General features: G+C 30.1%; 1 protein-coding gene across 6 annotated transcripts in view; it reads left to right on the top strand.

The window, feature by feature from the left end:
* LOC143234851 (luc7-like protein 3) overlaps positions 1 to 25,763 on the top strand; it is a 58,662-nt gene extending 32,899 nt beyond the window's left edge. The window contains exons 7-12 of one of the 6 annotated variants that reach the window (XM_076472526.1): positions 657 to 857; positions 4,962 to 5,269; positions 9,319 to 9,521; positions 11,391 to 20,244; positions 20,621 to 20,742; positions 25,385 to 25,763. In XM_076472526.1, the coding sequence (XP_076328641.1) occupies positions 657 to 857; positions 4,962 to 5,269; positions 9,319 to 9,521; positions 11,391 to 11,500 (822 nt within the window). In that variant the 3' untranslated portion in view covers positions 11,501 to 20,244; positions 20,621 to 20,742; positions 25,385 to 25,763. Of the gene's footprint in view, positions 1 to 656; positions 858 to 4,961; positions 5,270 to 9,318; positions 9,522 to 11,390; positions 20,743 to 25,384 lie in introns of all 6 variants that reach the window. The other 5 variants (XM_076472527.1, XM_076472525.1, XM_076472528.1 and 2 more) reach the window with 5 other exon arrangements.
* Positions 25,764 to 27,437: the final 1,674 nt, after the last annotated feature.

Genomic DNA, 27,437 nt, shown 5'->3' on the forward strand with positions numbered 1-27,437 from the left:
GATTCACAAATGTGATTTTTGCTCTCTTGATAAGATAAAATGGCCCCAGTTGGTAAGAAATTGACTTACCTATTCAACCCACAGATTTACTGACATGTTTTTATACTGTTTACTATATTATACTATATTGGTTAAGTTTCTTTCTTTGCTTGCTACATTATTTGTTATAAAGAACCAACTAAAAAAAGTAGGTAAAATTGCTTAATTTCTATATAGGGAACACAACAATACATATTGAAGCATATGGTGCTGATGTTATCTTTTGCTTATTACCCTTTTTTCTTTTTTGTAGATAAAAAAAACTTTGATTAATGTTACATAAGAAATACTTAAAGTAAAGGTTAATATTTGTTTAAAAGAGCCAAGCCTTTCATATTATGTTTTCAGTTTATATATCAAGCAGTTTTTCTTCTTTCTTGAATCCAACTCTAAGTTACTTTTCCTTGGAAGGAATGAGTCATAATAAATTATAAGTAACTTTTTATATCATAGTTCTCAACTTAGAATATTTGAAAATATTGGGATTAAAGTGCTTAAAATTAAGTATTAGAACAGAATGCTGCTAAATAGGTTTATAAGATAGAATTTCTCTGAAACTTATTAAGTGTTAATTATTTTATTTTGTTGATTTTTTTTTTATTTGTCATGATTTTCAGCAAACTGCTGAAATAGCTGCTGCTCAAGAGAAACAGATGGAAGTATGTGAAGTTTGTGGAGCTTTCCTGATTGTTGGTGATGCTCAGCAGCGAGTAGATGATCATTTAATGGGGAAACAACATGTTGGATATGCCAGACTGAAATCTGCTGTAGAGGAAATATTGGTGAGCATGACATCGTGGAATAACAAGTTGAATCAAGTTTGTTTTACAATTTTTTATATTCTCAAAAATTTATAAATGTAAGATTTCACTAATAAAAAAAAAATGCAGATAAAAAATGATGAAATTACAATGCACTGGTAAAAAGAGGATGTTTTGGTTTTGATTCAAATTTGTGTTAAAGTAATAATAATAAGTTTGTTCTTTAGAATTACTCTTGAAATTGTTTTGAGATATTTAAGTTTATTAAAATTAATTTATTTTCTATCAATAGAATCATTAAGTATAATAATAAATTTCAACTTATAAATTAACTAGTAATCAATCAATTGTATAAGCTTTGTAATATTCATTTTATAAATTATGTATGATGTCAGTTCTGATGTTATGAATGATAATTTTAACTGGTATAAAATTTTATATTTTGTTTTTCAACTAAGGTAAAAGAACTTGTAGAATAAGTTTGATCTATTAATAATCTATTAACTGGACAAAAGAAAGAAATAAGATAGATGCCGATCGTGAAAAATTTTCTTCACAAAATGAGAATTTCAATAAAGGAAAGCTGATATGGAAGCCTAATCTATTCTTTGGTTCACTCCTCCCACTGCAACTTTTTAGTTTTGCCAAATTCATGGCTATCCCCTTCTGTATAAAAGAATGAAGCAAATGTATTGTGACTTAATTTAGTGGTGGAGTGTAAACAACTTGTTTGGTTTAGATGCATTGTACTCTACTCACCACTAATAACTTAAAATATGTTAGACTATTACTTTTGAGTAAAGGATTAATTATACATTTAAACTAAAAAAAAAGAGAGAGAGAGAGAGTTTTTTGTTGGGGTTTTTTTCACAGTAGAGACAAATTTCAGTGTCCACAAATTCACTTCAGTTAACCAAATTACCATGGAAAGAACCTTTATAAAGTAATCTCCATTGAATGTATGTATTGTTATTATGTATCAAGCACTTCTCACTTTTGAATAGGAAGATTTAGTTTCGTTTTCATTACCATTTTATTTTTCTGAGAGAGTTAACTTGTGTTGATTTGACAATATTACACTTGTTGGAGAAACTCGGGTAAATCCAAAATATAACAATCATAGATATCATTAGTAATTATATTGCAGATACCAACTGTGGATATTTAAATTGTAAATTTAATTTCTCATACCTCAAACTTTCCATTTAGTAAACCAACTGTAACAGATAAAATATCCTGCCATTAATATGCAGTATTATTTGCTGTGTCCTTTAAATGTTTCTAATTAAGATCTAGAAAAGGATGGATAAGGTATATCATATATATTGTAAAATAATATTGAATTTAAAAATACAGATTGTGAACTAACACCGAAGAACAAGTTATGTTCCATTTTGGGTTTGAACTCTTCCAGTGCACTAAAGCACCTAAATAAAACTCAAGATAATATTTCTGAAGAAATATTCATTGTATGCATTAAAAATATATTGTGTAACTTGTTACTAGTAAATATTATTTGAAAACGTCTTTCATTAAGAGAAGTTATTAGGTGTCAAGTCTGAAGAACTAATCACTGAATGTAATGAAAATAAGTATAATTACAAAGATAAATAGCAAGAAATTTAAGTTGTTAATTCAACAAAACCTGAGAGGTAATTATTATGATTGTTGTATAAACATTTCTAGACATTAAATACATTTCAGTACTTATTACATTAAATTTGCTTTACCTTACCATAGCATCTGTATCAGCAGTTTCGATTGAAAGGAGTTGTTGATGTTCAGAAAATAGCAAAACAGTCATAAAACTGAGATTACCTTTTGATGATGACAAAACAGAAAAAGGCCTTATAACAACAATAAAAATCTATCTAGTGGTTAGGTCACCTTGGTATAGTATTGATTTTAAAGTCTGAGCCAAACATGATAAATGATGTTTTTAATATAAAATTTCAACAGCATTTGGTATGAATTGTGGAAATTCAAGCACACTCTGCACAGTTTGTAAATATACATATCCAATATATAAAGTCACATCAATTATATTTTTTTTTTTTTATTAGGACAAAAATGAAGAGCATTGAATGTTGTAAAACAAAAAAACAAAACAAAACCCAAAAACAAACAACCTTTAACCAGCTATAGCAGAACTAACTATTACATTCCTTTTTAATATACTCAACCAGTCTTTTAATACTGTTGGGTGACTTTTAGTCAAATCACATTTTATTTTTTAGAATTAGTTCAATAACTACTCTTGCACATTTTTCAAGAATTATGCAATTGAAATAATTTTATTAAAAGCATCATTTAAAGTTACTAACTTGTGACCAAGAAGTGTGAAATCATCCATCTGCAAATCCACTAGTACCTTGTTTATTATTTATTAGCAGAGAATTACAAATGTTATTTGTTATCTAGTTGTATTTCTGTTTATAAAATTCCTGAGCTCAATTTAGTAAATTCTCAATGAATTAATCATTCCTAAGTTTTATTATAAAAACTGATGCTACGTTATTTTGCTATGTTAATTACATTTTAAATTTCATTAAAAAATGTTAGAAAGTCAAAAAAGGTCTATGTTAAAATATCATTGAAGCTAACTTCAAAATATTACCCAATTACTGATTGCAGACTGAGATAAACATTGAGTGATATTATATTCAAGAATACAGTCTAGTTAACAAATTATTATATCTATATGGTTCTAGGTATGTTGTAGTGGTTAGTTTATGAAATGGTCCCTCGTGTAGTTTTATCTTGGTATATGATGAGAATAACCAATTAACAGCTTAGAATGCCTCCAGAGTGGTTTCCTCTGTCTGTTTAATCATTGAAAAAGTTACTGGGTTCTTTTGATTCAAGTTCTTAAGGAGGTAGGTTGTGTCTTTAGTCTGCTTGAAGTTTCACATTTATTAAAATCTAAATAACTTACTTACTAAGCTTTATAAATTATAGTGAAATCCTGTGGTATCAGTGTAGTTCTTTATGGTTTTTTGGTTATTCAACTACATATAAATATAAAACCAAAAGAAAAAAAAAATTATTTTTGTTTTTGATATTCTGCACATGCAAAATTATATGACTTAACAACATATATGTCCAGTAACATCTGAATACAAACATCATAGTGAGAAAAGATAACTTTTTGCTTTACTTCTTTATTTATTCTGTATTTTAAGAAAAATAAGTTTAATAATTTATTTCTAAATGGTAATAATCTTTGTACGTATATATAATGCACAATAATTGAAATGTGACTGTATGTTACAAAATACTAGTCCATTAAAACACAGCCAGGATAGGGAAGACTGAAGGTGTTATATTAATGGATATGTAACATGAATGCATGTGTACCACATCAGTGCAAGTTATGTAATGTTATCACTGGAAGGTTAATATAATAAAAAGAATAAATATATAATTATTTTCTCTACAAGTGGGTTTTCTCGACATCACAGAATAAATATATTTGTAAATATATAAAATTATGAGACTTAAGCCACTTAGATTAAATATTTTGTATATTCCTGTTTTAATATGTAGTCGTTCTAACACTAAAAAGCACAATTTGTTTTTATTTCCTTTTTTTATGATGGTTACAATGTTGGTCAGTTGGAAAACCTCACTTAGTTAAAGCACAATAAATAACGTAAAATATGAAGTTCTTACTGAAAACAAACAACTGAAATGTAGTTAGGAGGCTCTGGAGATTATGCAAATAATCAAAAGTTTTCTGAAGAATCTTTTGTTTTTCAATTGTAATATGAAATCACTTTATACTCAGATTAGTAATAAAACAAAATGTATTTTCACAAACAAGTTTTTATTAAAAATATTTTGTTAAAATAACCTGATTTTTTGTATACAAACTATTTGTAATCTTTACTAAAAGAAGATACACATGTTGTATCAAAGGTTATAATGTAAATTGTTAATTTGTGCATATGTGTATACGAACTCGTGTATATTATACTAAGCCCATTGCAGAAGAGTTAATACACTTGAATACATTGAATTGTTACTAAGAGCCAAACAGTTAACGTGTTCTTATTCAATTGTCATTGTGTTATATTTATCATGTTAGCTTTAAAGTATGCCTTATTTTCACTGTTAAACTCATTGCAATTCAAGCAATTTTTTTGTAATGTTTTATTTTAGCAACAACGAGTAAAAGAACGAGAAGATCGAGAAAATCAAATAGAAAAAGAACGACTAGAGCGACGTAGAAGACAAGAGGAAGAAGAAAGAAAGCGGGAGAAGGAAAGAGAAGAAAGAAGGAGAACACTTGAAGAAGAAGAAGAAGAAAGAAGATGGAAAGAAAAAGAACGTGAACGATATAGGCATCGTTCACGAAGCCTAGACCGGGGAAGAAGAAGGAGTTGTGAAAGACGAAGTAGGAGTCGAGATCATAGGCATTCACGAAGTAGTAAGGAAAAGTCAAAACATGAGAGGGCTAATAAAGAAAGGTTTGTGATGTATTCATGTTATTAATATTTCATTATGTTAATAAGATTAAAGTTTAGACTTTAAAGTCTAAAGAAAATTAAAGAAAGGTAGACTTGCAAGATTAACAAAAAGTCAGTATCAGGCAACAATTCTGAGATATTTCTTTGAATTGCATACAAAAAATTTAATTTTTTGTGTTAATTTCAGGTTAATTGGGTTAACACAGTGTGACCATTCTAAGGGAATTTCGTGTCATTTGTTTGTGGTTCTGTTTCAGTATTTTGAATTTTTACAGTATTATTTCTGGAATGAAAAAGTGGAATTTGCCATTACAAAAGTTTAAAAAGGGCAGGATTTTTGTGTTATTTATCATAGTGCCAAATTCACAGTTTTCAGTGTTTGAACTAATTTATAACAGAAAAACATTTTCACACCATAGCTCATAATATATAAAAATGCCTAATCTATAAAAGTTGCTGAATGGTTTAAATACAGATTTCTCTTTCATATGTCAAGCTGTCTATGTGACAATAAGGAGGCAAAATGGTATAATATTCTGAATGTTTTGTTAAAGACATCTTTGGACTATTTAAGCTTTGTTTTATTTTTGGGGTGAGTCACTTTTAATGCTCATAGTCTGTTATTTTATTTTATATTCATTTTTTTAGGTTTTATTTTAGGAATACCACTAATAATTGTTTTATATCTTTTGCATAAAGAAGGCCAGTAGGTGGATCCGACTTGTTTATAATCACATAAAATGTTAAAAACCAACTTTTTACTTTATCAGCATAGATCACATACCACTCCTATTGCAACATTCTCAGCATAAGTTTTATCAGCCTCTTAAAAGTGGCAGGTATTTTAACACAGACTACATGGCATCGTATTGAACTTTTATAGACCATCATGAATGCTATAAGCATATTTATTTTAATGTCATCATTTACTTGACAGTACCCGGAATTCGGGTTTTAAGTACTGAAGTATTAGATGCTTTGCAGTGCATCCAGACATTTGTCTGCTTGTGGGAATATAATGACATGAATATGGCTTACTGTTTTTCTATTTGAAAAATATTAAAAACTTGGCATGCCCTTCTCTTTCCTGACAGTCACCACTGGTAATAACTGTGCATTTTCTGAAGGCTATGCAATTCAAAAATGTGTTTTTTACTTTTAGAAGTATGGTGTTTTATACTTTTTTATATATATTTGATAGCCCTATTTAGTTGTAATATTTATAACCATGAGGTAATTTTCATTATGTTTACCAAATGAAGTTATTTAAATTTACTGCTTGGCCTCATCAAGTATGGTAGGCAAAGGCAAAATATTCTGAATCCTGAAGTCTTTATTCAGTATTATTTGTATGTTTTTGTTATTCACACAACACATAAATGTTTTTCAAAATTAAAACCAGTATTAACTTTGTTGTTAATGATAGTTAGTTAAATGTCTCTTTTATTTACAGTAGATTAATTTTGGATAACTATCTTTTTTAAAAATAAACAATTTATTAATATTACCTAAAATTTAATTCTTAATGCTATAAGGAAATGTTTAAAAAAATACCAATCTACCCAAGTGTAAGAATTGCAACATTTGTCCTCTAGGCCTTCACCCTTTAATTTATTTGCCATTCATCCAAGAAGTATGGAATTTAATGCAAGTTGCTCCTTATAACAATTATTGCTCAGGCAAAACACCATTTTATAGCCTTTAATTTTATTTGTTTATGAAGCTATAAACTAGAAATTCAAACCTCCTTGATCTGCTCTCTTGTCATGTTCTGCATTTCACATATTTCTAATACAGTAGAACCTCCACATTAAGGGTGCCCTTCTGACTGCATCCAAATGGCCTTTGTAACAAGTATGTAAAACGGGATTACACATTGACTGTACCAACTTTCTTAATTATGAGGTTCCACATTTTGTTTGGTGTATGCAGGACATGGATATTTGAGCTGCACACTTTCATGACATGGAGCACTGTCAACAGGAGGTTTTAAAGGGTTGATTAGCTGTGCCCTTTAATTTGTATTGTTGGTCCTAAAGTTGCAAAGCACTATACTTCAGAGTTGAACTGTTAAACATTTCACATTTATTTTCTGTGTTTATTTTATTGTCAGCAATTGAAGTAGAAATCTGCTGAAAATAAAGCAACATATCACTGCTTGTGTCATTAGGCTGTTAACTGGACACAGTAACATGATATTCTTGAGAGCAGCAAAGCTATTTGCATAGAAATAAGCAGACTTGATCCTGCCCTGAAAACATAATGGAGCATGTATCAGTTTATGTATCCTACAGTGGTTACAATGAGAATTCCCCATTTTATTAGATGTTTATTACAGTATATGGTTTAGAGCCAATCTAGTAAGCATCATTAATATTTGAATATTGGTCATCTTTCTAGTGGAATGTTTGTAATTTAGTGGTATACCATACAAACATACAAAGATAACTGCCCACTTTTCTGAGTGCCCATATAGAGAACGAGACTAAAGACACTGCCCTTAATACTGAAAATTGAGGTGCTTGTTTTTGAAAAATTTATTTTGGTTACAAATGTAGAAAAAAGAAAGACTGAAAAGGTCTGCCCTGTATGGTTCAGTACCCATTGATTGAGGTTCTACTGTAGTTCTTTTTGACATTTAGTGCTATATGATTTATAACTAATAGACAGTCAACTGTTAATTAAACAAATGATATATTATATTACCTTTTTCGTTTCCAGTTAAAGTTTTTATTTCCATGGAAAACGTGAATGAGTTTAGCTGAATTTTTAACAATTCTTATTGCAGAATTTTATAACCAGAAAAATTATGATAGTTATAAAATGTTGTCTGTAGTTTACATTTCTTTACTCAGTGTAATTAAGTGCATTATTTAATTAAATAAAAACTTATTGCCATCGTACCATTAGTAATAAAAGGTAAGGTTAAATTTCATTAACAGTCCACAACAAGAAAATAAGACTGTAACAGGTAAGTACAATTTTACTAGTTTTTTATGTGTATATTTCTTTCATCATTATAAAGGAACTTTAAAATATTACAGTCAGATAATTGTTACATTAATTAAAATTAGGTAAGGTATAGAAAAGTAATAATAAAAAATCTTTCACAAGTTGTGTTCATGAGTAGGTCTTGTGTTATGTAATTTCTTAGCTACATTAAAGTGACTGGTGGGTGTAACAAGAGGGGCCTGATTTCCTATTTGATAGCTCTGTAACCAAACTAAATTGAAGGCTATAAAAACTGTCTGAGGAATGATGATTTTATAGAGAATAATGTACATTGATTTTTTTACTTATTGGAAGGGTGGTGGATAAAATATAGTAGATGAGATGCCTGGAAAAAAATCATTGTAGGGGAAATTAGGGATGTTTTTTAAATATTGCCTTATAAAATTAAGAACTTGTATACTATTAACATGTGAATTATTAGCTGAGATTTTATGCTATACTAATTGGTGTAACATAAGCAAAAATTAGATTAATATACTTTTTAATGTAACTCACTAAAACCTTGTGATGTGCAGTAAAGGATTCTGGTTGCAATATGGTTAAAGGGTAATAAAAGATTAAAATTAAGTACATAGAGATGTGTACTGTTTCAAGCTTTTAACTACTTAGGACAAACAACTGTAGGTTTTTGATACACTTTGAAGTCATTCCTCAAAGAAAGAAGGTAATTTAGTCTTATTTCATATTTTATTTTATGGTGGCTATAAGGTAGGTCAATTTGACTGACCTGTAAAACTACTTCACTAAAAATTCCACCTTTGTCAACAAAATACTTGTAATGCTTACTGAAATTTTGTGAAGATGCACAAAACATATTAGAAGTTCTTGTATAAAAACTAAACATCAGAGTGAATTAATGAGGAAATCGATTAAGCAATTAGGAAATTTGACTAATTGCTGAACTATAATTGTAATATGGTAAAATGAGAAATTTAGTATTATATCTAGTTATATTGCAGTTTTTGTAATATCACAGTTTATTGTAAATTACTCAGAAATTCATCATTGACTGGAGCAAACTGTTATTTCTGTTTCAGGTCAAAACAACGTTCAAGGAGCAGGTCTCGAGAATCTAGACACTCACGTCGATCTCACAGTCGCTCTCGAGAGAAGAAGAATGATAGCAAACACCAAGATAAAGAAAGCAAAGATAAGAGAAAAGAAAGATCTAAAGACTCAGATTATCATAGAAATAGCAAAGATGGGTGTGAAAGGAGCAGAAGTGGAGGTGACGATACAGGTATACATAAAGTAGATTTAAGAATTAGATCTTGAAATTGTGAAGAATTTGAGATTGAATAAGAAATAATAAAAGCAGTTTTTCTGTTGTGCTTATTTAATGAATATAAAAATGAATGCAGAACATTAAAATGATGAACTTGAATTATTTATCCATTGTAGTAGAAACTGTATGTTAAATCCAATAAGAGGGATGATTTTTCCTAAATAATTGAAGGGATACTCATGTCATATAATGAAAAATGTCAAGTATCTGAAAATATGATTGACTGTAAATAGCTCACAAAGAGAACTTACCAGATATTTGAAAACTTTTCATTGGATACTTAATAAGCATCATAATAATTTGTCTTTAAAATGTAGTAAATTCCAAATCTCTATAAAAGATGTTTTGTGTGAAGGTACTAATAATAATAACTTGCATCAGATATTGAGAAGGATGATTTTTTAAGTTGAAACTTGTGTAAAAATTAGGGTAGACACCTGAGAAAAACAATTTTTGTTGAATGAAATGGATAATTTGTTGGAAACTTGGAAGATGATTTAATTTGTATAATTGAGAAATGGAATTGATCATGAAACTAGGTGGTGTGTGACTTTGGTTTGTATGCTGTTGAGATTGTCTGATTTCTTGTTGAGGCTGTTGTAGTACAGGAGCTTCAGGAAAGTCAAAGTTACAGGTAAATACATCAATTGTAAGTTAAACTATCCAACAATGTAAAGATGCTGATGATAATATTGGTAAGTCAAAGTTACAGATAAATAAATACATGAACTGCAAGTCAAACTACCAAACAGTGTAAAGTTTGATGCTACTGATTATAATGTGAAGAAGAAAAACACATCATTACAGCCTTTATGTATTGTGGTTACCTGAAATATATGGTAAGAAGAAAGTAAAGAAAATAAACTCCAAGAATAAGCTAGTAGAGAATTTACATAAACACAGTCGTATTATGTTTATCAAAGGTCTTTGGAAATATAAAGGATTCAAATGCAATGTGGAAACAAAAAAGTAACTAAAGAGTAAAACAGGTATACAGGAGTATGTCCAATGGTCCATCTTGTTAAAGAAAAGGACCATACCATAAATAAGATAAACCACCAATGAGAAAACAAAAGATAAAATAAATCTTGCCCATTCATGTAACTAATAGTACAGTCAGTAAACGTACTACAGAATCAAGCAAAATTTTGGTATCTATTTTTGAATAAAGCATTCATATAAGCTGAGTCCTAATGTGGGAGACACCCGAGTGGATAAAACATAAGCCCCACTATCAAAAATGCAACCACAGTTACAACAGAAGACTTCATTAGCAATTCTAAGAATTTGAGTGAAAGTAAAGAAGATTATATAGCACAATGTTATCCACTCTATAACTGGTGCTCATCAGGCTAGATGGGGCATGACAAGCACAGTTGTGGTTTACACCTATTTGTGCTATCAAATTGTAACTTCGTATTCATAAAACGTTACTTAATATCTAAAACTATTCTAGTAATATTCAGTATGATTTATAAAAGTGCAACAAAATTTCTATTATTTCTTTCAGTGTTTTAGAAATATAATTATAATAATAAATTGTATATATTTTTGTTTATATTAACTTTATTTTCTTACACTGAATTAGTACTTATTAATAATACCCCATATGATATTGGACACAACATACACTTAATTTAAGGGAGAGTTGGGGTTGGCACAGTTTTTGGAAGTTTGTTTTGGAGAGCTGATATGTTAAGAAATAAATAAAGCAGTGATAAATGTGAGAGAATTGAAGTAAATTACAGAATTTGTTCAATCAGTATAAAATAGAAACAAGAATATGAAATAGTTCTGATTTAGATTTTTTTTTTTCATCATTAGGTAAGAATGGAGATACTGATATGCGGGTACAAGACACTGACATGCGAGTTCCAGATACTGACCTTAGATTTGTGGCTGACACTGATCTTCGACATCTGAAAGATCAGTGACAAGTAGTGAGTGTTACTTGTACAAAGGTAAGTGAAGCTGTGTTTCACTTTTAGTGTACATGAAGGCAGCTTTTCTTTAGTTTTCTTACAGGTTTCTAGGACTTAGGCAGGTAGGTGCCTTCAAACCTCTTATTTGTAGGTGTTATTTTTATGATGAGAACAAGAGCTCACTGTATAGATATAGAACATAAGCAAAGGTAGACAGTGTTATGCTGAAACTACCAATAGTGTTTCTCTCTCCTGTTTAATTTGCTAAAAAAGTTCTTGTAGCTGTGTTGTACACATTTCTGTGAAGACTGGGACTTTTCATCAGTTGTCAAAATATGAAAAAAAAGGAGAAAAGCCATGAGCTATAGGCCAGGTATGAGGTTGATGTTATACTTTTTTTTTTTTTCTATTATTTGTAGTTTTGTATCTAATTTAGGTTTGATGCTCGTATGTTTTTATTGTTTTCTCTTTTCACTCAGAATTTTCTTATGCAATAATTTAAGACATTTTTATTGTTGTATTATAATAGATGATAATTCTTTTTTTGATGAACTGTTTGAATGCCAGAAACAGTTTCTGGGAATTGGCTAAAGGAGATACAGAACTTCACACCAGTTAAGTTATTCAAGATACTTCCTCAAATTAAAGAATCCATTAAGTTTTGTCCTTGAGTTACTTGTGCATATGTTTATATTTTAAGCTTAATAATAAAATATTAATGTAGCACATGAAATGAAAATTAATATAACTCTTCATAAAAACTAGTTAAAACCAAAAACCATACCTTTCATCAGTGTATACTGCCTACTTCATTATCAGGCTGATAGTATGCATGTTGAACTTTTATTTAACTGATACAAAAAATTGATGCAATTACCATGCAGATGATATTGTTATTTATAGTAGTGATTTTGGACCATACGTAAATCTTTCCAGATGAGGTACTATCCAAAAGGGGTATTTCATAAACACTATCAAACACATAACTTCCTGAGAGGCAGCATGCTACTTTTAGGACTTAGAATTATCAAAATTAATTTTCATTTACATTATTTATTAGTTTATCTTATTAGAGTAAGGTTGCAGACAGTTAAGCAAGCAAAAAACCACAAAGAAGGTAATTTGTATCATTTGTAATTGTTCTGTTTAATAATATGATTCAGATTCAGATTTTTATAAAACAGTTGTTAAATAATGTACATTAAATGAAAAATACCATGCAAAAACTAATTTTAGACTTTGTTTTTCTTTAGCATTTTATGTCTGTGCTTTACTTCCTTTACAAGTTGTTTTCTTTTTGATGTTTTTCATGGCATCTTTCTGGAGATGTTTTGCCCATACTTTAACATGTATCTGTGAGTTCTACTGTAGACTTTTATATTTTTGTTTTGATATAGCAGCTTTCAAGTTACTTCACAAAACCTCAGTGGAATTCAGATCTGAGAACTGATGTGGTCAATCTATAACTTTTTTTTTTCAGAAATTCCTTTCTGGAATTTGTAGAATGCTTATTGTTGTTATCTTGCCGTTATACAAATTTTCTGTATAACTTATAGTACTGGACAACAAATGAAAATCCAAAGCTTCTTGATTTTTGCAATACAAAATTAATCAGTGTATGAGGAAAAAAAACAAGTCCATATCCTTACACAACATTCACCAGGTCTAAAACTGGGCAGGATGACCTTTCTTTAAGTTCCTTTTCTCTCTCTTCCTCAAAATAGAATGTTGTTTTCTTGGTGAAAAAGTTTTGTTTTAGATTTATCTGACATTAAAATTTAATTGGAGAAACCATAAGACTTATTCAAATATTTAATGAAAAATTCCAATTGGTTTCTTCTGTATATTGTTTTCAACAAAGTTTTGCATCTTGGCTTTTGTCCATAGTCACATGCAACAGTATCATTGAATGGTTTATTTCTGAATTTTCTTGACCATCTTGTCTTGTTTATTGTTTCAAACCTTTTGCGATGCGTAATCCTACTTAAGCAATTCTTCCATATTTTGCTGAGATATTTTTTGGTTTCCCACACTAGGAGTTAGTTGCGGTAGTTGTAGTTCTCATTTGTTTATCAGTAGTAATGTACATGGTACTTTTCAGTAAAACTGGACTTTTTGCTATTCTTTTTGGTACATTGCTTTTTTTGTTTAGTTGTTTAACTGTTATTTTGAGATAGCTGTTATATTTTCTGGTTTGAACCATTTTCTTTTTCTTTTTGGATTTGATTTCCAGTTTTCGGGCTCTTCATTATTATGCACGTTTAGTTTTACATTTGTCATCAGGTGTTGCATTTTGGGTTATGATAGTTGTCAATAATCATAAGAAACTTGACTCCTCACATGTGCCAAAGTATGAAATTAATTTGTGCATGTCATTTATTATTTTGTACATATTGTATAATATATAATTTAGTATAATGCTAAATCCTTATTTTTTAAATAAAGCAAATAAAAATGATAGTCATTTTCTTAGTGTTTTATTTTTCCACTCACATAATTTTGTCTACAACTGTATTTTACATCTAATTAGGTTATGGATAACATTTCATACAAATACATCAAAAGTTTGTTTTTATGGTTTTTAGAAGATGTTGCATTTGATTGGCTATCTTCTATAGCATTTATGAAAAAATTGTCAAGATTTGTCAATTTTGAAAATTAATTACTAATTTGGGTATATGAAATTTAGTGGAACCCAGTGTTGTGTGGGAATGTATTTCAATCTTCTTGTTATGTCCCCATAACCAAACAGTTATTGTTGTACTTTCTAAATTTAACCTGTTCAGTGCCGTAGGCGAGATAACTTGTCCAAGCCGATCAGTAACACAGTGCCACGGACAAGTTAATTCATTCTCAATAATACCTAACTTTAATGCTAGATATCAACACCATACATGCATTTGACCTACTTACAAATTGTTTCACTTTTGATTCAAAATGGCGTCACGAAAAAAGTTATAAAATGAAGAAGCATTAGAGTTGTATTGTAGCAGCTGAAATACTTGGCAGTCAACAGGTTAAAGTTTAATGTAGTCTATTCTTACAATTGATACTTCTTCTGTAGCATAGCTCAAAGTATGAAAAACTAAAATAGCCTAAACAAATAATTAAAACAAGATTGATATTCATTTCAGCCAGTACAAATGAAACTAGCAATTTTCATATATAATTAATTGTCACTACAATAAACATATTTTGAGAGAAAAATCAAATATTGCAAGTTCATTTGTTTATTCTGTGTCTTCAAGGCCTGTTTACATGTACATATTTGTCATCCCCTCCCCCTCAAGAAGTTGCTTTAACTTTGATCCTTTAAGGTCCTGGTTGAATTGTATAATAATTTGTTTGAGCAGCCATATCATGACACTGGAAAATTCTTCTACCAGAGAGAAATTGTAGCTCAACTTAAAGAAATAATAAGATATGTTTTAAAGAGATTCTTATATTTCATATAAACTTTGGTTAAGCACTTAAAGCGTTTTTACATTCACGTATGTTATTTTTAGATTCATTAATTTAAGTTAAATGAGTCCTTTTTATCTTAGTTTATTAAATGGCTTTCAGCAGAGAGTATACTGAAGTTGTATAATAAAACTTCACAGGTTAATGTGTAACAAGAACTGTTTTAAGGATTGACTGTTAGATGCTCTTCAGCATTTGAAATAGTTAATGCAAAATTTTAGTATTAAAGTATTTATAGATTTGTTCTTAAACATATTTCACACATAATAAAGTGCCAGTATCCTACTTTGTTAGTCCATCCCAAGCACTAGACGTTATAACTGCTATCAATACATTACAAGCAATCTAGACATGCAACCCAAGAGTGAGAACGTTCATAATATGCTTTCATATTATGACTGTTAATTTATTTAGTGTATCTTCTTGAAATATAGCAAACTTTTAGTTAACCTTTAAAAGTCTATTTCACATTAAAAAAAACAACTCATTTTTGATAAAATATTTCTGGTAAAGATTTGTATGTAAATTTCAAAAGCCTTTATTGAGTCATACGAGTGATAGCTGATTTTTATGCTGAGACTTCATAGCAGTTTTCACATTTCAGTTGCATAACATTTAGAATGTTCTAAATGAATACCAAACATTTTTAGTAAATCTTTATGCTTTGTCTACTATAGTTTATCTGACTCCCCAAGCTATAACTATAAGAAAAAATTTCATTAGATTATTGGTGTAGGAATATGGTGTTTGCTCATGGAAAAACTATAACACCTTGTTATTCTAGAGGTGCTAATATCAAGTAGCTATAATGAACATAATGTTAAAGAGGATTTCTTGCTAATGGTTATAAACATGTTCATCAGTCATGAAATTGATTTGCAAAATAATCTTAAATCAGAGAGGGGATGGGGCTACTGTGGTGGGTTTGACAAATTTATTGATATCTTGGCAGATAAAGAAAGTAGAAGGTGCAAATTTTAGATTCCTGCTTGTACTTAGTTAATTTAAGTTAACTGATTTTCTTACTAAGCTGTAAACATTACTTGCCTGACTTGATTGATATGAATTTGGAGATAGCATCTTTGAATCTTTATGCAAATATTTTAAGAGCTGTTACCAGAACAAGCTGACTTGTTACATAATTTAGCAAATTATGAATTCCTCTTTCAGGTGGTTATAAGTAATGTACTAGCAAACTTCTGAGGGTATTATTTTAAAGACAGTATGTGGTAAGGGGCATGACATGGGTTTGACTTTCTTGATTACATCTCAGTAAGTCAAGAATGATATTTTTGCAATTTCTTTAAGCTTGTACTAAAATGTAGAAGCTCAAATAGAAGCGGAAGAGATATTTGAATTGGGTAATTTAGAGTAAACATGCCATTTGAAAGAAGTGAATATCAATAATTTATTTAAGTATATTTTTTGAACTTAAAAAATTGAAACCTTGCTATTCCTGTCAGACACTGTAAACATATTTGAATACATAGTGCTGTACATGAAGATATAATCTACAAATCTACCCTTTACAACACATAGACATACTAGTGTTTTGATTAAGATAAAAGACTAGACAGTGGCTCTTCTAGAACAAATAAAGCAATAAACAAATAAACCAATCAGTCACTGTACTTTGTTTTTTTTATGATGGATAAGTTTAAAATTCTTATTCATGTGAGATTGTAAAAGCTTCTTCGCTCACAAACAAGTATTATTCACTCACAAGAATCTTGTCTACATTTGATGATATGCTCTCCAAAGTTATAACTGTTAAATAACTAAAGCAGTACATTTATTAGTGTCTAGAATTTGATGTTGGTGAAAATGTATCTTAACTTCTGTTTTACCAAATTTAATGTAAACAAATCAGAATACATTGTTTGCAGACACCCAGTATTAGTTTTATTCTTAAAATCTTTTCCCTAATGGTTAAAATTGTTTTTAAATTTTATAAAATTAAGCAGTAAACTGGAATAGGTTATTAGGAACAATTTCTTTACATTGATTTATGTTTTTATACCTATCAAAAACAGCTAATTGAATAAATTTTGTCTTTAAAACATTCTTTGCTTTCAGAATCTGTAAAATTTTAAATGTATGTGTTTCACGTGGCATATCTTTCTTGTCATTTGAAGGGGAAAGTTATGTTGAAATAATGGATTTGATAAGTGATTCCCAAATTTTTTTGCTTTGAACTGGAAGTAAAAAAAATTATATTTTATTTTGCCTTGCTCTTTAACCACAAGAAAAGATATGTATAGATTAGATATATTTTGAGAAACTCATTTAAAATCATAAGTCTTCTAATTATGTGTTGATAGGATTATACACCTAATAGCAAGCGTGAAGTAAGATAATTCTTATGTGATTAGTAAACAGCTGAACTCCTTATGCTTCTGTTATTCTTTCTGATTAAATGTAATTTTCAAAAACTATGGAAATATATATGATAAAGGAATTATCATTCAAGATTAGAAGTTTGATTTATACAGTAATTGTTTTCTTGTTATTTGAATACACATGAAAATTTATTTCAGTCTTATTTCATGTAACAATCACATGTGGTTGGTTGGTCATCAGAGGCCTTTAAAGTAATGCCTGTTTCATATTAGTGTTTTAATTTTGAACTATCTATACATTATACCCACATAAGAAAAAAAGAATTTTAAATGGTTGTTCTTCCAGTTTGGTGAAACATTTCTTATGTGTTTTAGGGTTCCCATGCTTCCTGGAATTTATGGGAATAAATATCTTTCCTGGAATCTCCTGGAAAAGTTAAAAATTCTGGGAGATCCTGGAAACTTGAAATAGTCTGTATTATGTTTACAACATGATAAGTCTGTGTGCAGCAAACATCACTAAAAGCCTGAAACATCCCATACAGCATTGTGACACTTATTTGTAATTAATTTTCTGTGTTTTCTCACTTAACCTGAGCACCCAACAGCAGGCCTAATAATATGTCTTAATTTTTTAAGATGAAGACATTTTACATTTCTTGGTGTGTCATCTTTCATGTATGTTGTGTCAGTTCAAGAGCAGTTTGTGCTGTGTTGTCAATTGTACCACAAATATTTCTTCTCAGTAGACAGGACAGTGTTTCAGTGTATTGTAACAGTAGACTAGAAGTATTCAACTTGTAATTTTCAAACACATTTTTTGCCAGAGTTTACATTAATCATGATTAATTTAAAATTTGTTATTTAACTACCTATGTAATATGTAATTTTACACAATTTTTATCTTTTGATAGCTCAGTAAAGTAACAATAACTACAGTAATGACTTACTGATATTTTGTTTTCCTAAAATGAAAGGTATTTCAAAACTCACAAACTTTATTTATATTGCTTTTATGTGATAACATGAAATAACTAATAAGGAAAAAAGTACTAAAATGTATCTTAATTAATGGCTGTTTCAGATGCTTCAATATTCTCTATCAGTATTTCTACTGCTAAAAAGCTGTTGCTTCTGCTTTTAGTTAGATTGCTGAAAAAGTGAAAGATGTTTTTTATTGATATCAGTTTTTCTGAAAAATCAAAGACAAATGATAAATAAGACACATGTAATACTTAATTGTTTATTGGCATTATATAGTGAAGTGGAAGCTTTTTAGACCTAAAAGTGGTGATTAAAAGTCATGTAACTGCAATTTTTAAAACAGTTGTACAGATTCTATGTTTTAATTCTGAGCATATGATACCAAGTCTATTGTTTTATCTACTGCAAGTTTAAAGTGTTTTCTTCAGTTTGTTATCAGAATTATCTGAAATTGACATACAGCATCCAGAAACCAATAAGGAATGCTGTTTCTGTATATATTTATGAATCGGGTATTTTTCAGCAATTTGTGATGCTGAGGTGATAACGTAATTTCAAGATAACATAATTTCAGAAACTTGTGTTTTTGTAAAATAAAATGAGTGAAATGAGAAATATGATGTATTTACTATTTTATATGGGAAAAAAAGCTAAACTTTGAGGCTTATAAATAGAAATGCACAGTAATGCAGAATATCTAGTCTCCTTCCAGTGAAATATTCTAATTTTATAGTGAAGCTAGAGATCAAGTAATTTTTGCTGAATTTTTCAGATCATTATAAAGGATATTTTCTTCAGAAAATTTTGCTTGTATATAGTGTTTTTTACAGTTTGATTCTGTACTATCTAGTGTTATTATCATGCCATTTTATTAGAAAAATTTTAAAGTATTCATTAATTTTTCCAGTAATTTTCATTTTGAAGCATGGCAACCCTGATGTTCGTGGCAATGAATTAGTTTTCTGGTGTAATATTAAGTTTTTTAAAATACATTATATTACCATACATAAAAGTTGATACACTCTGTCTTATTCTGTTTCTAAATGTGCACTAGTGAAGAGGTGGGAAACTGTAGTTTAATAGGGTGGTTTCACTATATTTATTCTATAGGCACAAAATAAATCTTGGTAATATAGTTTTAGGAAAAGTAAAGAATTCTGAGTATGTTTTGGATTTTTAAAAAATTATCTGCATCAAACAGAAACAAAGAAAGAAAAAGAATGTGAATTTTGTAGTAGCTAGAATACTTAGTAAAGAAAATACTTGTGTAGCTATGGGTGTTAACAATAAATATTTAAGGTAAAAACTATAACTTCCTAGTGGTCTAGATTCTCAAACTGGAAGTAACTGCAGTAGCTAAACTGTGGCCAAATAATGTTTTTGTTAACTCAGTTATCCAGTACAGTTGCCTCGTATGTAGCAGTTGTGTTGAGGTCGTTGGTGGCGACCATGACGTGAAGAAACATGCATCTGACCTTGAATTTCTTCTTAGGACTCCACATCTCATCAGGTGACCCTAACTTAAGTCTTTAATTACTGGCCATAACTGATTGCTATATGCTTTTATAGGGAAGAAGAAGAAACCTATTAACTGAGATAAGTCAAGTCATGGTACACTACCAACAACTGGGTTTCAGAAGCTTCAACTTTCTATATTTCAATTTGTAACAGTTTTAATATCATATAAAACTCAAAGAACTGTCATAATATTCACAAGTACCATTTCGTATGTGTAATAAAATATAAACATATAGATATTAAAAAATCTACAAATCACTTTTTTTATGTTATTCACATTGTGTAAAATACAGAACTATGTATTATATGATTTTGCTGTTTTTAGCTACAGTTCTTGTCAAGCAGGTTGTGGTACACAAAACTAGTAATTTTCTTTGAAGCCATCCTGTCATAGAAAGTAATAGGAATCTGTCGAAGCAAAGGAGCAGTACCAGCCTGACCATTTTTCAAGAGGTGGGGTTGATTGCTATATTTTTTACATCATGGGAATGTGGTGTTCAGCTTACAGCAGTTTCTCTATAGCCAACTCAACAATCTGCTGTCTGTAGTCAAAATTTGAATTTCACTTTGCCCTTTGGTTAACACTGTGCATGTTCTAGACTTCAGAAACTTGTTGGCTTTAAGATGTGTGATTCAGTAGTATGTGAAAGCACTTGAAATTATCCCATTCAGCTTTGCCCAAATATAGTTGTTCTAACCTATGAAGAGACAGCAAGTGTATTGTATTTGGACAAAGTGAAAATAAATGTATGATAATATAATAAATTAAATTGCATTCTTTTGTAATATGTGTAGAGTATTTTTAACACATGTATTTGTTATTCTGCAGTGAGACTTAGGTTGGCCATTCCTGATTATGATGAGAACTTTAGAAGTCTGGATTTTATGAAGCTAGGGATTCTCTTCTGCCATTATTGAACAAGACAGTTGTTGTAAATAGCAAAATTTAAGGTATGGATTGTATACACCACTGTATTTCATTCAAACTTTCTATATTTAAAACATGTTCTTTTTGTGTCATATTAATTTTTTTTATTATTTGTCAGAGAGGGGAAAAAAATATTCACAACTCAGTCCAGTTTTCCTTGTTGTATTGTTTCTGATTTTGTAATGGAACATTCATAGCTAAATTTTTGTCAACATTTAGGGAATTTGTGAATCCAATAGTCATTAAAAACTTTTCAACCTGATTACCATGTGAGGTGTTTATCATTTTTTGTTTACATGCTGTGACATTTATATTAATCTTCTGTACCTTATAAATATCAAAAAATACTAGCTCAAAAGTTTTTCACATCAATATCATTTATTGGAGTCAGTGTTTATCCCACAAACTAATATATAATTGCATCACAGAGAGGTAATAATGATTTAAATTTTCAAACAACTACATCTGAAAATGTGTAACTGTTACTCTTATATGAAAATCTATTATCTATAAACCAACACATTTTAAAGTTATATTTTTACTTGTCTGATTAATTACAAACTACTATCTCTATCACAGAAAACATATTTTTTTCTTAGTTGTCATATTTTTGAAGAACTGTAAACATGTAAAATTATAAAAGATGTGCACTGCATATGAAACTGGCACTTAGTGGAGATCTTGGAGTAGAATTCAATCTTATGACAAACACAAGCAATTGTCAAGTAACCAGAAATGTTAGACCTGGTGAGATAATAGTACAAAGACAGACTTGAAAAGTACAGTACATGGGCAATCACCTGATGGCTTGTAAATTTTTAAAACAAAATCCTTATATTTTTTTGTAACCATCAGTTGGTTCAAAGGTTAAAATGCCAGAACACTGATCTTGCAGCATAACTAGAAGAAGTAGCAGGAATATATTGTCTGGCATAATCTTTCATAATGAATTCCTGTACTGTAAAATGAATGGTGGAAAGATCTGTTCTCTGTTTTAGTACTTCAGTTGCACATCACTTTTGCATGCTTGTCTTATATTAATGTTGCTAATTTATGAAACTGTGATTTCATGAAGCCATTCATGCTATAATAACCATTATCTGAGAGTATCCTAGTTGTGCTATCTATACTTTTGACTTGTATGCAGTCTTTTTGAGATTTGCAGTGACTTTTGTAATGTCAGTGACTGATATAACTATGATTATCTGTTAAAAACAGCTTTCAAAGGAAAATATTTTCTACAGAAGTGAGCGAGGCAGCATTTGGTCATTCTTGAAAATTTGAAAAGTACTTGTATTTCTACAAATACCAAATCCTTGTTTTATTGTTATGTTCACCAAATGCCTTGATTTCAGAAATGAAGCATTTTATGTTACTTTTAAACAAGTAGGTTGGCAGTTTCAAAACCATCTGTTGTGATGCAATGATGAACCACAAGAGTTATCAAGTTTATTTTAAAAATATTTATAAAATTATTTTCAAAAATGTTTTTGATTCAAATCAAAATAAGAACAATACTGGACTTTATTTAAAAAATTATATCCATAACCCTTCTTCCTGTAGATTAGCAAGAGTTTCAGAAAATTGCCTGACTGCTTTGTTTTATGAATTTAGAAACCTCTACAGTGTGTGTCTACATATATAGATGTGTGTGTGTGTGTGTGTAGACACACAAACAAACATACATAGTGTTACCTTAATGTGCACTCTTTATATTTTTTCATATTTTTACCACTATCTACATTTGTTGCAAATAATGTTACTTTTGGATGGACAGTCATGCAACTGTTTCACTGATGTGTTCTGTGTCAGTGTTTGGTGTTCCAGGTACATCTCTCATTTTCTTTGAACCTATCTTAACCTTTCAGGTAACACGTATTCCTCAAGCGTAGTTGTTTTACTGTTGTGTAAAAATGTCAGTATGTACAGATTTAAATATGTATTGTGAAGAAATGGCAACCAAGGATTAAATAAGGAAATCTAGTTGGCATGTGGTATTATTAAAACAAACATTTGGGACACCTCATTTTCACCTAAGTGATGACACGGGTGACCACTGAGAAGTTGGAAATTATACAAATTACCAGCACAATCTTGAACCACCTCTATACTCGCACATTATTTACAAGTTGTGGTTATTTGCAAATAATGCATCTAAGAACAGTGGATAATAACGTACAAAACCAGAGTGTTCTACAACGATCATAATTTTTGTGCCTCTCTAACTATGTAATAAGAGTCTTTAAAATTTCAGCTAAGCTAGTTCATGTGATTCCACTGAGAACAAATTTGAAAGTGAACTAGACAATTCTCTGCAGGCAACAATATAATACATTATTTGATAAATTAAAAGAGAACTACTGGCATTTTGTAATAGAGAGAATGTGATGAATAGCTGTGGCAAGTGAATCTGATTTTCTAGTTTATGATTTCATAAACAAGCAAGGTTGAGAGCTATAAAAAAATTATGATTTACCTTATTATCTTTATCATAATAAGTAGTTTACATTAAATTCTGTATCTTTCAGAGGAGTGGTAAATAGATTAGAGAAAAGGGGAAACCTACAGAATAAATCTTACAATTCTCATACTAGGGAAGATTGAGATTTTAAAAATTCCCTTATAAATTAAAATTTAAAACGTACAAAATATTGAAATTTGATTTATTAACAACGTTTTCATGCCTAATTTTATATACAATAATAATAAAGTAGTTTAATTATTTTGGATGTAACTCTCCAAAAAAGTCATGATGTGCATTTTTACTTACCTGTAGCAAGAGGGTTAAGAAACAGTTCGAGTAATATATGATACGAATAAGACAATAATAAAGTACATTGTTAATTGATTTGTGAGTTATTGATTTCATAACTGAGTTTGTTGGTAAGTTTACATATTACTTAAGTTTTGTGAATATTTAGTTTGTGAAACCATGAAAGTTGTAAAACCTGTTACCAAAGAAATAAAATATTTTTATTATCAAGTGTACTTCACTTTGCTTTATCGTTTGGTGAATGCTCCCAAAGTGTGCCCATTGATGTAAATTGTTACAATGATAGTGTCAGGAGTGGGATTATTTTAATAAAAATTATAATGCCACCTAATCTTCAAGCAAAATGAAATTGAAAGCTTGCTTAAATGGCAAAAAAAGTGGAAAGATGATCCAAAAGAAATAGGAAGTTAAGGTTCAAAAACTGAAAAGGTGAATTATTTAATGATTTCAGAAGTCTGACTGAATTGCAAAACGTTAGTTGGACAGAGATTTTAAGTATAACACTTGCGTTCTTTCAGTCTGAGTTTGGGAAATCTGTTTATAATAACTGGTCAATAAACAAACGTGTGCAAAGAATTAAAACAAAGCTCAGATAAACAAATGTTGTTGTTTTTTCTAAACACATCTATCTATATTACAATTTCAAACTTCGTTAGAACTTTCCAGAATTCCACATTAAACATGCCGATATTGATCGTACAGGTGTTTCTGGCAGTTTCAGAGTTGATCTCCAACTGAAATTAAGACATGAAAATTTCAAGTACAAAGCTTTTCTGTGTGAACTGCAAATGACAGTCACAGTTGTTTCAGAACATAAGTGATAAATGAAACATCAGTTTGATAAAGATGTTGAACATAATGTTTTTCTTTTTATGGCCAAGATTGGCAAACATTTTAATGACAAGTGGACAATAAACGATGTTTCTGAAAATAAAGACAAAACTAGTCTTTGCCTAGATATTTATGAAAATTGAAAGTCCCATTAGAACTTTCCAGAATGTTGAGTGTAACGAATCTATTGTGATAAATTTACTTCAGTTTAATGTATGCAACTGTATTGTTAAATGTGTGTCACAAGTCCCACCTCTTTTCTAAATTTGTAGATTTTGAAGTGAAATAATCAACAATGTGCCAGGTATGTAGTGCTGCTGATTAACAATATTGTTGCCACATGAACTTTCGAGAATGTCCCCTAAAACGTTTATAAGAGACAGTAGAATGTTTTTGGTCAGATACAGTCAGTATACCATAAGCTTTGGAAGCTATTACTGTGAGTAACACTTGTTAACCATAAAAGTACACATAGTTGACAAGGAACGTTTGTCGATTTCGAACATTACAAACTTTAATTTCTGTTAATTATCTTCGGATATTTCTACAACAGGGGCCAAGCCCCCCAATATTGTTACCTACATATATTCATAAAATATGGAGAACACAATTGTCGTTGTTGCTTAACAATTAACATCAAAGTGTCAGATCTGTAGAACTCGACGTCTTCATTAAGACAGAAGTATGTGTCATGCGTCCCATAGCAACGTACTGAATGCACTGAAACTCGTGCGCTGTAATGCCATTCTATCTTGAGCTTTGACGAAGATTAGACAACCACATTGATTTCAAGTTACAACAGATAAATTTCATTTATTCTTTATTGAAAAGTAAAACATAGCATGCATGTATAAGTGTATTGTGTATAGATCACAAGTATGAAGCATTTAGCCTGTGTTGTGTCCTCTGTGAGATCATTTTGCATTGTGTATCAGCCATCCAAAATTGTACTGATGATTGTGGCATACACTTAAAATTGTGACTTACAATCCAATTAATGTTATGATTAGATAATAACCTTACGTGTTAACTGAACAAATAATATTTCTAAACAATTCTAGAATGAATTTTGAAGTTTTCATTGGATCTCCACAAACTTGTATGCATCGCTGTGACCCTGCCTGTCACTTCAGCTGCCTGTGAGAGAAGTTTCATATGTCTGAAGCCTCTCAAGACATACTTGCGCAACAGCAGTGGTAACAACCGCACCAGCAACCTTGCTGTCATATCAGTAAACTCCAGGAGGGCAAAACAACTCGATATTGATACTGTTATGGACACATTTGCTGCCAATCACCAGAATAGGCGCATTGTTTTGAAGTAATATTGACTTTCAACACAACATGATGAAAGATAGTTAGCCTAATAGTGACATTACTTTTCCTCAGAGTGTATTAACTTCACATGAGATAATTCGTTTCTGCTATGCAAATTATGTCTTTATGTTATATTTCTTTTGATTTGTAGCTTTACTCTCAATGGTATATTAAATGTTCAATCTAAGCTTATCTTGATTTTTTTTATTATTAGGTATTACCTTAGGTGGAATTTAGATGAGCTTCCTCTTTTACATATATGCATATTTTCATAAACAGATTATTTCTAATTTGTAATAATGAATTATTAATCATAGTATGAGTTTCCAATAAAAACTGCATTGAAAACGCAGTTCAAAATAGCCCACCTTTCTGAAATGTACCTTGGTATTTACATTATTATAATTTACCATCTATACTTCATATTGATAGCATTTTGGTAAGGCCCCTCCACAGTTTACCTTAGCGTCCCCAACGAAAATATCCTGGCGCCGCCACTGAATATTTTCATATTCGTCGGTGCCACTTTGTCATGACACCTTAGTAATTTAATTTTATAGTAGCATACAACAACGTTGATCAAGGAATACATGCGCACCTATGCATGCATGTGTGTGTGTGTATTCCAAAAGTGATAGCGCTTTCAAGATTTTTGAGTTGCTTCTCAACCAACAAGTTCGTTTGGAATTTCGCGCAAAGTTACGTCAGGGTTATCTGCACTCGACGTCCCTAATTTAGCAGTGTGAAGCAGCTACCATTCACCGCCAATTCTTGGGCTACTCTTTTACCAATGAATAGTAGGATTGAAAGGACAAGCATGTTTGGTGTGACGGGGATTCGAACCTGCGATCCTCGAATTAAGAGTCAAGCACCCTAACCATCTGGCCATGCCGGACCTCAGCCAACAAGAAAACCTATTAAAAGAATCAATGTATTTAACTACAAGTCCACATCGTTATAAAACTTGATAATGCTAAATATTAAATACTAATATAAAGACTACCACTACACACACAAACACACATGTAGATATATATATAATTAAATGTATATTCATAAAAAGGAAAAAAATTGCAACCACAACATGAACATCTAACATCGGAACACAAACCATAAGATGATCATCATTAAATGTGTCCTGGTTTTTAGGGACACTGGCAGAAGTAAGGCCAAAATTGTATTGGGAATATCAAGTTTATCTAGTTTAACCTTAACTTCGCCGGCTTCATACAATTAAGAAGCAACTACAATCACCCAGGATCTTTCCACTGTCTTTTCTGCCTTGATATATTCTGACACAAAACGTGCAGTTCTAGTAACATCCATACAGGTAAATGAAACAAGACTTTCAGTAGTTTTCTGAACCACGTATTTATTCTAAAGCTTCAGGAAACTCATAAAATAAAAAGAAGAAACATATTTATGTTTATAAAAGCCATTTAAAAACACAAAGCATGCATAAATATCACATGGTTATTTTTAGACATTTCTTGTGTATAATGTTGGTAGAGGTATATTTTCAGATCTTATATCTGCTGTCTCTGGTAACATTATATTAAAGTTAAGAAATCCCTGGAGATTAACGTATTTCTATATTCACTTGGAGAACCAATTACATGCTAACGTAGCACTTTGCTCTGCGCGAAATTCAAAAACAAACAAACACTATGACTATAAGAAGGATGCTTTTATTATTTCTGTGTATATGACATTATGCTTTCTCTGTCTAGAATGGACTTGGCATGGCTCAGTCGTTAAAACGCTTCCCTTGTAACTTGCGGGATTGAAATCTGTAATT

This window comes from Tachypleus tridentatus, chromosome 12 (genome assembly GCF_004210375.1).
Source record: "Tachypleus tridentatus isolate NWPU-2018 chromosome 12, ASM421037v1, whole genome shotgun sequence".
Classification (NCBI taxonomy): Eukaryota; Metazoa; Arthropoda; class Merostomata; order Xiphosura; family Limulidae; genus Tachypleus; species Tachypleus tridentatus.